This window comes from Erigeron canadensis, chromosome 2 (assembly GCF_010389155.1).
Source record: "Erigeron canadensis isolate Cc75 chromosome 2, C_canadensis_v1, whole genome shotgun sequence".
Classification (NCBI taxonomy): Eukaryota; Viridiplantae; Streptophyta; class Magnoliopsida; order Asterales; family Asteraceae; genus Erigeron; species Erigeron canadensis.
The window spans coordinates 45,529,444-45,542,469 of NC_057762.1; the positions used below are offsets into that span (position 1 = coordinate 45,529,444).

At 33.7% G+C, this 13,026-nt stretch overlaps 1 protein-coding gene and 1 non-coding gene across 2 annotated transcripts; both read left to right on the plus strand.

Annotated features, from left to right (window-relative positions):
- The first annotated feature begins 833 nt into the window (after positions 1-833).
- On the plus strand, positions 834-9,946 carry LOC122589263 (ABC transporter G family member 29-like). The gene is made up of 17 exons (XM_043761531.1): positions 834-1,340; positions 3,851-4,060; positions 4,183-4,427; positions 4,548-4,678; positions 4,772-5,164; positions 5,288-5,886; positions 6,255-6,525; positions 6,618-6,771; positions 6,854-6,931; positions 7,014-7,147; positions 7,239-7,571; positions 7,673-8,047; positions 8,160-8,293; positions 8,415-8,642; positions 8,750-8,921; positions 9,192-9,446; positions 9,545-9,946. The coding sequence occupies exons 1-17, from the start codon at positions 934-936 to the stop codon at positions 9,815-9,817; spliced, it is 4,392 nt and encodes a 1,463-aa protein (XP_043617466.1). The 5' UTR covers positions 834-933; the 3' UTR covers positions 9,818-9,946.
- A 1,243-nt stretch (positions 9,947-11,189) lies between these two features.
- On the plus strand, positions 11,190-11,344 carry LOC122590368. The gene has a single exon (XR_006322504.1). It is a non-coding gene; the product is annotated as a small nucleolar RNA snoR135 (small nucleolar RNA).
- Positions 11,345-13,026: the final 1,682 nt, after the last annotated feature.

Genomic DNA, 13,026 nt, shown 5'->3' on the forward strand with positions numbered 1-13,026 from the left:
CATTATGAGTACATCTGTTTCAAAATATATTATAATGGAGAAATTATTATATATAGCATGTGCCTTGTGGAATAACTACGGCAAACAATTACATCAATATGTCTAGGCTAATAATGACAGTGAGAAATCTATGATTATTGTACTACAACTTGCAAAATATAACACTTAAAACCGTGTTTTTTTAAAATTGTAAGCTTTTATGACTTAAATGTATGAAGATCTGATATTGTTAATATTGTAAATCTTGTGTCCAGTGTTGGACACGGGTCTAAAATCTAGTATAAGTCTAAAAACATGTCTAATACATTTAATAAATGACATATAAATAATACTATTTTTTTTCTTAATCTATAAATTTTTAATTATGCCCCATAACAACACTAAATTTATAGGCATATCTTCATATCAATTATTTTTCTTAAAAAATGATCCCTGCCTGTGCTTTCGCATGTTCTTGTAAATTGGGAGAAACCACGTCCAGAACTAGTTGACGTGAAGCGAATAGCTGTCGCATCCATATGGAATATTTTAATTAACTCAGTAATAGTTGTTTAGTTGTTTAAATACAATAAAAAGTCCGTGGTTGTTAATTATTGATTGATCACTATAGTGTACGTACTCGCAGCCTTTTGATTTGCATGTGAGTTGAAAATGCTACATAAGAGTAGTATAAATTACCACATAATTTCTGGCACAAACAAACAAACAAACAAAACACAAAACGTTGAAACGAGGCAAATATTTTATACGCACCTGGTCCTACTTTCTACATTACTTTTTATTTTGAAGATTCGTTGACACAGTTTTATAAATAAACATCCTTCTCATTGCATTTGATAATGTAGCAACGTTAGTACTACTGAAGTATTTAACAGGCAGGCCGGTACACCCTCGTGAGCCTAGACGGCCGATCGATCGGTGTTTTCGAAAACCATGGAGGGGGATCATGGGAAGATGGGACTTAGACAGAGTTTAAGGAAAAGCATTAGTAGAAGTCTTGGCCGAGCAGCCGGGGGTTGGCTCATCGAAGATGTGTTTGCACCTGGTGGCGGTGGTAGCCACGACGGTCGTAGCAGTCGTCACTCCATGGAGGACGAAGAGGCCTTACGATGGGCCGCCTTAGAAAAACTACCTACTTATAATCGTTTACGGACTACTATTTTCAAGTCTTATAACATTCCAACAGACCAACAACAAAATGACATGCCGAATGAGCAAATTTTGTTAGATGTTCGTGACCTTGATCCACATGCTCGACAAAACTTTATTGATAAGATTTTCAAAGTTGCGGAAGAAGATAACGAAAAGTTTTTGAAAAAGTTCAGAGATCGCGTTGATAAGTAAGTACTCTTCCTAGCTACCTCGATCTCTCGATTTTAATTTTAGCTAGTTAGTATATATACTTTTGTTCGATATATTAATATATAATTGGATTTTATTTAGCGGCTTATTTAGAATTTTACATGTAAGAAGCTAGCTATGTACGTAAATTGCAGTGAAGTAGGCTTATTACAACTAACTTTTATAAAAAAGCTAAATACGTGTGTGATCGAGCAGTGGGACATACATAAGAAGTGAATGATTCACATCGTGAAATATACTTGAAGACTCTCTCTAACTTTTTCCATGTCTGTGCCTTCGTGTATATTATCAAAAACTTTTGTAAATATCTGCTTGAGATGCTTTATCAAAACTATTCAATACTAAATTTTGATTTAATTTATTTTACTGTATACCTTTTACAACGAATTATACAAATTAACATATTTTAATTTCAATGCTAATAATATTCAATCTCAAGTCAAATAAGATAACAAGGGTCACATGTTTGAATCCCGTCTCAAGCATTATTGTTACTAGCCAATATTTTTGGTGTGCGAGTTGAATTTACTGGGTAGGGGGGGAAGGGATCGGGTAGGCCTTCAGTATCCAATCCGGATAGCCGTGGTCCGGACCTTCGTTGTTCTAAAAAAAAATTAAGAAAATAAGGTATATATATATATATATGTATATATATATGTGGGATCAAATACGAGATAGGTTTGAGCTACTCAATGTCATTTGCGGTCCGTCTTGCACATAATTGTGGCCGGAGGTCCCTATAGAAGCAGTCTATCTACCTATGTGTAGAGGTAATACTGTCTATAGTTTACCTCTCTCATACTCCGCGCAGGGATTGAGTTCTGTTGTTGTTGTAATGTCATTTGCGAATTTATGAGGTCGAATTTCGTCATTGGTTTGGGATAATTAGATTTTATTTATTAGCCGTTCAATAAAGTATTATTATTATATATACATATAAAAAAATAATTAAATAATTAGGTAATAATTATTTTAGCAAAATCATTAAATATATTATACCAAGTTGTCCATGGCAATGATCTGATGTTATAATAATACGGCATATCCGACATTGGTCTCATTCACGTATTTCAACAAGATTGTTTCAATGTATAGTTTGGATTTGGATAAGATACATTGACATTTTTATTTAAGAGAAACTAATATTTACACATCATATATGTTAACATGTTTAAATTAGATTTGAAGTAGCCTTGGTAAATTACCTAATTACCCAAACAAATAGAAGTAAAATAAAGAGGATAGAATCAAGGAGGAGAAACGAAAAAAAATGATATGCATAAAACATATTCTTAAATAAATAAATAAAAGTAATAGTTAATTTTATTCTTGAGTTAAAAATTAAAAAAAATAAAAAAAACTATTGTTTTACAAATGCATCCAAATATAAATAATTAGATTTAAATGGAAGAGTGGAATGATAATTTTACAAATCCTATCATTTCATTTCTATCCGTATCATGCAGAAAATTTAAAGATTTAAATCACCAATGTTTCTATCCTTTTTTTTTTCCTGTCTCATTAAAACAAATAAACACAAAAATAAAGATTCAAAATAATTTCTTATACATTCTTTTTCTACTTCATTAAAAAAAAGTCAAAAAATCAATGTTGGGTTGGAGAAAATCTGGTGCCGCAGTTGTCTTTAGCTCTGTGTTTTTTATGGTAACTAACATGTCATGTGACGTAACCCTCATGGAGATTTTATTTTTCTATATAAAGGAAAAGAGATTTAATTTAATTAATAAATCTATTATTATTTTAAAGATTTATATATGTTTTATTCTTTCTCCGAGATATGTAAAAATAACTAATTTGTAAAAAAAAACACACAAAAACAACATTGTGTCTCCTAGTCTTATTTTTGACAAATTAGTTTTCATTTAACAAAGGTTCAATAATAAAAAAAAAAAAAATTGTAGTAGATTCCCCATATTAGCAAGCAACTGGGCATGCCTAATTAGTGATCACTTCTGATCACAATTTACAACAAACATTTATTAGCTTCTTGTTTGATGTTGGTTCTAGGTTTATGACCATCTGCTAATTCATTCATCTATATATATCCATTTAACAATTAGCACGCAGCGGTTGTTAATAAAGAATTAGAGCATGACCCAAGTTTCGGGTTCTCATCATTAACCCAATTGGGAAGACTTGGTTCTTAATAATAATAATAATAATCCTTACCGGAATCCCGGACTTGCTAATAATTTTACAAACCTTTTTGTTGACTCCCCTGTTTATGCAATTCCTTTTGTAAAATACACTATTCCAAACCAAAAATTGGTAAGAGCTCTCTGTTTTGTACGGTTCAGGACTTAAAAATTAGGTTGTTTTTAGAAGAAGAAAAAAAGGTCATTAGCAAATAAATGTGGTAAACTGGTACACATATTAGATTGTAGTCAAAACAATGAAATAGTATATAAGTCAGCATTTCGTAGTCACACTAATAAACATACATATTGCTATTATTGGTGAATCTCAGGGTCGGAATCTCCCTTCCAACGGTTGAAGTTCGGTTCCAAAACTTGTCCATAGAAGCTGATTGCCACGTCGGAGAAAGAGCCCTTCCAACACTCACTAATACGGCAAGAAATATTGCCGAATCCCTTCTAGCTTCCTTCGGCATCACTTTCTCTGAGAAAGCTAAACTTAGCATTATTAAAAATGCATCCGGTATTATCAAACCAGCAAGGTATATGATATTATGTTTCTTCAATATTTATTCGAGCACAGCCTGTGTAGTTATCAAAGGGAATTAAATTAAGACACAACAACAACAATAAACTTAGCATGGATTTTGTGATGTTGTTACAGAATGGCACTTTTGTTGGGGCCGCCGTCTTCTGGGAAGACGACACTTATGTTGGCTCTGGCGGGAAGACTGGATCCAAGCTTAAGGGTTGAGGGAGAGATAACTTACAATGGGCATACGCTAGATGAGTTTGAACCTCGGAGGACAGCAGCCTATATTAGCCAGAACGATATTCATGTTGGAGAAATGACGGTCAAGGAAACTTTGGATTTCTCAGCAAGATGTCAAGGAGTTGGATCTCGCTTAGGTATCATATATATAAGCCTTAAATTCTTTTCATTTCACATTTCAAGAACACACTGCTTGCTGTATTGATTCTTTTCAAATAATGTATCTAACTGTAATGTACATAAACAATGAAATAAAGAAATGCTAACGGAGCTTGCAAGAAGAGAAAAAGAAGCAGGGATCTTCCCAGAAGCTGAAGTCGACCTTTTCATGAAGGCAACTGCAATCGAAGGAGATGCCAGCAGCTTGATTACTTACTACACTCTTAGAGTAAGTTTAGTAGGACACTATTAATGACCAATTTAGATTACTTTGAATCAAGATTATTTGACGTATGCCCTTATATTAAACCAAAATGAACAGATATTGGGCCTCGATGTCTGTCGTGACACCTTTGTTGGTGATGCAATGAGACGGGGTATCTCTGGAGGACAAAAGAAGCGTGTGACCACGGGAGAGATGCTTGTTGGACCAGCAAAAACTCTATTTATGGACGAGATATCAACGGGTCTAGACAGCTCCACTACGTTTCAGATAGTCAAGTGCATGCAGCAGATTGCTCACCTCACCGAGGCAACAGTCTTCATGTCCCTACTACAACCGGCTCCGGAGACGTTTGATCTCTTTGATGACATCATCCTACTAGCTGAGAGCCAGATTGTGTATCAGGGTCCACGCGAATACATTGTTGACTTCTTTGAGGGTTGTGGTTTCAAATGTCCGGAGAGAAAGGGTACTGCTGATTTCTTGCAGGAGGTAATAATAACATGTAAAAATAATAATCTTCAAATCCTTTATTTATCATATATGAACATGCCTTGCTGTTAATTAAGGTCTATTATAAAGTAATCTCGCAAATTTTGTGTATCTTCATAATAGGTGACATCTAAAAAGGACCAAGAGCAATACTGGGCAGATAGAAACAGGGCATATAGATATGTCACAGTGAATGAATTTTGTCAAAGGTTCAGGAGTTTCCATGTGGGTGAAAAGCTGAAAAAAGAGTTGGCAGTCCCGTACGACAAAAACCAAAGTCACAAGGCTGCTCTAGTGACACAGAAGTTCTTAGTACCCAAAATGGAGCTCCTTAAAGCTTCTTGGGATAAGGAAGTGCTGCTAATGAAGAGAAATGTTTTCATATATATATTCAAGACATTTCAACTCCTCACTATGGCATTCATTTGCACGACTTTGTTTCTAAGGACCGAAAGGAGCCACGATAATGAAATCGATGGCTCCATTTATATAGGGGCACTTAATTGCAGTATGCTCACTAACATGTTTAATGGGTTTGCTGATCTTGCCCTCACTGTCATGAGGCTTCCTGTTATTTTCAAGCAAAGAGACCTCGCATTCCACCCTTCATGGTCTTTCACACTTCCATCTGTCTTACTTCGTATCCCCATTGCTATGGCCGAGAGTTTAGTTTGGACTCTTATTCTATACTGGGGCGTTGACTTGGCCCCTGAAGCTAGCAGGTAACAATTCAACTATATATTTTATATATGGGCTTAGCTTGGATGCAGTTAACTGCATCATTTTTTGATGAAGTTATCTTGAAAATCAGGGGGAGCATTTTTGTAACATATCAATCATTTGTATGATATGTAGGTGTGACTGCATCATGAACTTTGCAGTCGACTGCATATTCGATTTTCCCATTATATATAACATATATGCCAAAACCATATGATTAAAAACACGCCTAGATTGAAGGTGAAGATAAAAAAAGATAATGAACAGAATCCACGTGGCAAAAATTGAATGAATTAGCAATTTTTATAGTCCCGTGAATTGTAGACGTATATAGCATTAACTCATATATGTATATATGGTGTACATACAGGTTCTTCAAGCATCTCGTGTTGGTTTTTCTGATCCAGACTATGGCAACAGCACTGTTTAGGTTGATTGCGGGAGTTTGTAGGACAATGAACATGGCAAACACTGGAGGATCAGTAGTACTTCTCCTTATATTTTTGTTGGGAGGTTTCATTCTGCCTAAAACCAGAATTCCAAACTGGTGGGAGTGGGCTTATTGGATTTTCCCCCTGTCTTATAGCTTCAAAGCCTTCAATCTCAATGAGTTCCTTGACGATAGGTGGACTAGCATAAAAGTAAGTAACTAACTCTTAATAATTCATATGAATTTCTACTATAAAAATTAAGGAAGAAGCAGAATTCATATATATGCTTCAACTTTTGGCAGAGTGTGGACAATTCAACAAGTGTGGGCGTTGCAGTGCTAAAGAACATGGACAACCCAACTTCAGCACACATATACTGGACCTGTGCCGCTGCTCTCCTTGGTTTTGCAGTTGTCTACAATATCCTCTTCACACTGGCTCTTATGTATTTAGAAGGTATGTTTATGATCGAGGACTCTTCTAAACATATATTTTCGGGAAGTAACTAATTTGTTCTCTTTACCCTTTGTGTTGATAGCCCCTGGAAAGAAACAAGCAATTATCTCCAAGGAAGAAGCTGCAGCCATGAAAGGTCGTGGTGCGGAAGATGGTTCAAGTATGAAAAATGGTTCCAAAAACTTTTACTTTTAGGCACAAAATGATAATTGGATTTTCTAACTCAAGTGAATGTTTTTTAGAGGGAAATAAGGAAATGCACCAGATAACCCGAGCTGTCGATCCCAGTGGTGCATCTAAGAAAGGAATGGTTCTTCCATTTACTCCATATGCCATGTCATTTGATGACATGAACTATTACGTCGATATGCCTAGTGTAAGTTTTCTCTGAAGCATATATAGATACTAATTTAAACATGAGTTTCTAACTCGATCGTAAATAAATCTTTTCTGTAATCGTTAAACAGGAAATGAGAGAACAAGGAGTGACAGAAGATAGGCTGCAGTTACTTCGTGATGTAACTGGTACTTTCAGACCTGGAGTTCTAACCGCATTGATGGGAGTCAGTGGAGCTGGAAAAACTACATTAATGGACGTTTTAGCTGGAAGAAAGACAGGCGGTTATATTGAAGGAGATATAAGAATATCAGGATTCCCAAAGAATCAAGAAACATTTGCAAGAATCGCTGGATACTGTGAACAAACCGATATCCACTCTCCTACAATCACCATACATGAATCGTTGATCTACTCTGCTTTCCTCCGTCTTCCAAAAGAAGTCAGCAATGAAGAAAAAATGGTATGTTCAAGATACAATGAATGTCCTAAACAATACTATTATCAAGAAAAACATCTCTAATGTTAATTTCCTTTATTTACTTATTTATATATGTTTTTCAGACTTTTGTGAGTGAAGTAATGGAGCTAGTTGAGCTAGAAAACATCAAGGATGCAATAGTAGGTCTTCCAGGAGTCACTGGTTTGTCAACAGAACAAAGAAAAAGGCTAACAATTGCAGTCGAGCTTGTGGCTAATCCTTCAATCATCTTCATGGATGAACCAACTTCCGGGCTTGATGCAAGAGCAGCTGCCATTGTTATGAGGGCTGTGAGAAACACTGTGGATACCGGAAGAACAGTCGTTTGCACCATTCATCAACCTAGCATTGATATCTTTGAATCCTTTGATGAGTTGCTACTGTTGAAAAGAGGAGGACAAGTTATCTACTCAGGACCCTTAGGCAGACATTCTCAACAGATCATTGACTACTTTGAGGTATTTGATATGCATATATAGTATAAGTAATACTAGAAGTGGATATTAATATTTGACTTACAAGTTACAACTATACATGCGATTAATACGTTGTGGTTTTTCACATAATCAGGCAGTTGAAGGGGTTCCAAAGATACCCGAAAAATACAATCCAGCAACATGGATGTTGGAAGTCAGTTCTGGTGCTGCAGAGATGCGGCTGGGTGTTGATTTTGCTGAGATTTTCACTGCATCGACTTTGCATCAGTACGTAGTCCTTAATCACATTTTTATTCATTAGGAATCAGTAATATACTATATAATCACCAATCAGATAGATTGTAATAAATACTTATGCATGTATGTGTATGCATATGAAAATTCACAGAAGGAACAAAGCTCTAGTGAAGGAGTTAAGTGTGCCTCCTCCAGGAGCCGTCGATCTTCACTTTGAAACACAATATGCTCAGTCTTCATGGGGTCAATTCAAGTCTTGCCTGTGGAAGATGTGGTGGAGTTATTGGAGAAATCCCGATTATAACCTTGTCCGTTTCTTCTTCACCTTGCTTTGCGCAGTCGTTGTTGGAACCATTTTTTGGAAGATTGGCAACAAAAAGTGATTCTCTGCTTATTTATTATTTACTACTCACATATATATATTAAACCACAATGATTTAATGAAATTACTCTTCTAATACGTTCTCTTGATTCAAATAATCTCAGAGAAAACAGCAATGATCTGAGCGCAGTCATTGGGGCCTTGTACGCTTCTGTATTTTTTGTTGGTCTTAACAATTGCCAGACAGCACAGCCGGTTGTGGCCACAGAAAGAACTGTTTTCTATCGTGAAAGAGCAGCAGGGATGTACTCCTCATTACCATACGCCATGGCACAGGTCACATACATACACTCTCTCAACAAGTATTAATAATTACTTTTGACGTTGTCACCAATACATAAAATCTAAATGATGGTACATTCTTATGGTTAGATATTTTAGGGGTTGATTACCAACTTAAGTTAACTAGAGCTCTCCTGATACCCATTGACTATGCTTCTTAACCTCTATAGTTTTTATGTGATTAGACCAATTGCATTCGAAAAAAGAAGTGTTATATATATTGTCAATTGTCAATGGTCTTAACAGCTTTCATTCAATCATCAGGTGCTTGTGGAGATACCATATGTGTTCCTTCAGTGCACATATTATTCTTGCATTGTGTACACCATGATTTCATTTGAATGGACAGCACCCAAATTCTTCTGGTTTTTCTTCATCAACTTCTTTTCATTCCTCTACTTCACATACTTCGGGATGATGACTGTCTCCATCACACCAAATGATCAAATAGCAGCCATATTCGCAGCCGGTTTCTACCTGCTCTTCAATCTCTTTTCAGGCTTCTATATCCCACGACCCGTAAGTCATCTTTTCTTCTTACTATAAATATTCTATATATGTTCTGTTGAAGATCTAAATTAAATGTTGAATTTGTTTATAAAAAAAACAAAATTCAGAAAATTCCTGGATGGTGGATTTGGTATTACTGGAGCTGTCCCATGGCGTGGACTGTATACGGAAGCATTGTTTCACAGTATCATGATGTGGATAACCCAATCGTGGTGCCTGGAATGGCAACTAACCCGCCCATGTCAGACTTTATCCATGACTACTTTGGATTTGAAATGGATTTCATGGGTCCAGTTGCTGCGGTCCTAGTTGCTTTTTGTGCGTTCTATGCGGTCAGCTATGCCGTTTTCCTGAGGACATTGAACTTCCAAATGAGATAACTTAATTAGAGCAAGTATGTAATGATCATGCAAGATCGATTAGTTTATAGATTTTTTGATGTTGGAGTAAAACTTGTTTATTTTTATCACTAATTGCAATTCGACTATCAGGTTTGGATTTTGTATTTATCAGAGTAAGTTTTACTATCTTATCCTTCTTTACAGTTTCATCGTTCCTTTTTCTAAGATATGTAAACAGTTAGACAAACAGTTTCATTATTCCTTTTTCGAGATATGTAAACACACTTGCTATTTTGATCAATGTTTTCTCTAGTTGGATAAAGGACATCTTATACAAATCATTTGATAACTGTAGAATTTGGCATGTAAACGATGAATGTGTCGATATATTTGAAGTATGGTTGTTTACAAGCGTGTTTCATTTGATAAATGAAGAAATATATAAATGTCACTAATTTAGTCTGTTTACACAAATGCTTATAATTTGGTATTGATACATTTGATATTCAAAAAAAAAAAAAAAACGCACATATATTTTGTTCTTTCAAAGAAGACGCAACACATAATGAGACTGAAAAAAATGCACATGTATATTGCATACATTGTTCAAACATTCACAAGTAGCATTGTTGATTGAAAATCATACGTTTGCTAAACACATAATAATAATATAGCCATAAAATATATGTACATATAACATGTTAATAAGTAAAGTTACACCATTTGTTCCATACGAGATCAGGGGAGTTGGTTCTATGTGGCATGGTGAATGGATGGGTTCATGAAGCTGGACTTTATTTGGACTTTTATTGGGATGGATTACAAGGTCTTTTAAAGGCAATTTCAAACAACTCTCTGACTTTTCTTGGCTCTTTTAAAGGCAATTTCACCATAAAAAAATGAATATCCATAGAGAATCCAAAAAAAGGACATTTAAGGAAGAGATGTTGTTATGTTTTAGTACAGATATTGCATAGGGAACAGGATGATAAATTTTTAAACTCAAGATATACCAATTTTTTATAAATAATAAAAACTTCATGTATGTTTATTAAAACATTTATTTTTATTTAAAATATAAAACGCACCTGTAAAAAGTTGGGTCTAAAAACATAACACTTAAGGATTGTATTTGGGCCACCACATGTTTTCCCAGCCCAAGAGCCCAAATTAACACAAAACCCTAATTCGTATTCCTATCCTATCCTATCCTATAAAGAGAGATATTCCATTCCACAATGAAACATATCGCCGCCTGTATCACTCTTTGTATTCTCACTTTTTCTGTTTTTTTTTTTTTTCTTATCAATTTAATTTTCAAAACGGGTTTCTCTTTAAATTCTTGTTGATGAATAAGGTCATAAGTTGTTAACAAATATATATTTTATTAAAAATAGTTGATGAATAATAAAAAGCAGTGATATGTGTGTATCGGCGTTGTGCAAAAACAAACTGCACTTTGATCGAAAGAAATCTCTGCAATATTAATGTGACATGGGGAAGGTGGGCAGTTGTGTTCCATTTTTTTACCATTGGAATCTTTCAACAATCATTTTCCCCACATTTTTCTTTTTAATACCTTTTCTTTATGATTTATGATTTTTTATTTTTATGCATCTGGCAGTTTTATCTGGATTTTAAAAATAAATATTAAACTAGATATATTCAATCTCAATATTTTATATTTATTTATTTTGATGCAGCTATGGGTTTAGTTTATTTTTTTTATTAGGTAAAACTGTAAAAGGAGTTATGGCGTAATTTCTTTGAATACAAATTTGTTTTGTTTTGCTCGATTGATACTTGTAAAATAAGTTTATGGTTAGACTTGCCGTAAGTATGTGTTTTTGCTTCAACAACGATTATAAATTATAAAAGTCTTGAAATTAGACATTTTTTTGACATTAGATTATCAAATATTAATTGGTGTTTTGCCAAAGACATTATTTTGGAGAAGGAAAAATAAATGATAATCCTCTTTTTGCGCTGCCTTGTTGACCCTTAAACGGTCCAAAAATCTAACTCTTAGTGCCCGTTCTTTTCTTTGATCATTAAATGTTGAATGAATTAAGTGTCTTTGATTTTAAATGCTAAATGTATTAAGTGGTTGAATATATAAATAATGTATTAATGTATTAAGGAAAAAAATAGGTAATTGATGGTTATTTTTATTTATTAAGTAAAAAAAAAACATAAAATTTGGCTTAAATATTCTTAATTATTAAGTCTATCAAGGAAAAAAAAATAGGGCCTTAGTGTACAAAAGTAACATGACAACAAATTTTTTTAAATAATAATCAATTTAACCAAAGTTATATATGTTTTTAGATTTAATTAATTTTCACTGCATTCAATTATTAGTTTATGACGTAGTGGGTTAAAGTTTGGGGATGATAGATTCCGTTGAAAACAGCTTGAGGGGAAGTTAGAATAAGATTTAAGGATTTAAAAGTCAAAATTTTCCAAACTAAGGGAATTCCTATACATCGTGATGATGTAAATTGAGAATCACTAAAAACGCCTTAGTTTAAGAGATCTATTTTTTGGACCTTATTATGAGTATATCTTATTACTTATTAGATTAGTCCCTTGTTGATTTATCGTTAACAATCTATATATATATATAATATAATATAATAATAATCTTAAGATGAATGATTAAGAGACTATCAATGTATAAACGTCATTTAAGAAAAAAATGTTGTGATTAATTTTGAGGTACGTTATATAGATGTTGGGAGATATAGATCTATATATATATATATAGAGAGATTTGATAATGATAATCATTTTAGAGAAAATTACTTAAATAAAAATAAAGTTTGCTAAACAAAGCTGGTTAAAATGCATATTTAATTGTAATGTTATCATAAAATTCAGGCGGTCGGTATTTAATATGAAAATGTAAAACTTTTTTATGTATGTTAAATGAAGCTTAATTTAGCATTTTATAAAAAAAGACATTTTACAAATTAAAAATGTTTTTCAAAACTTACCAATTAAAATAATTAAATAATTTTTAACTAATATAAAAAGGGACATACAATACAATTTAGCTATTTACACAAAAATAGTAGTAATGCACAGTGTACAACAGAAAGATGTAGATATCTAAATTGTGTTGTAGCAATATCATTTCTCATATAAAAACCCGATCCATCCCACCACCTTTTCAAATTAATCCAACCTTCCCTTTTTATTCTCCCAAAACACCACCTCCATGAATCAATCAAACAACAACATTTATA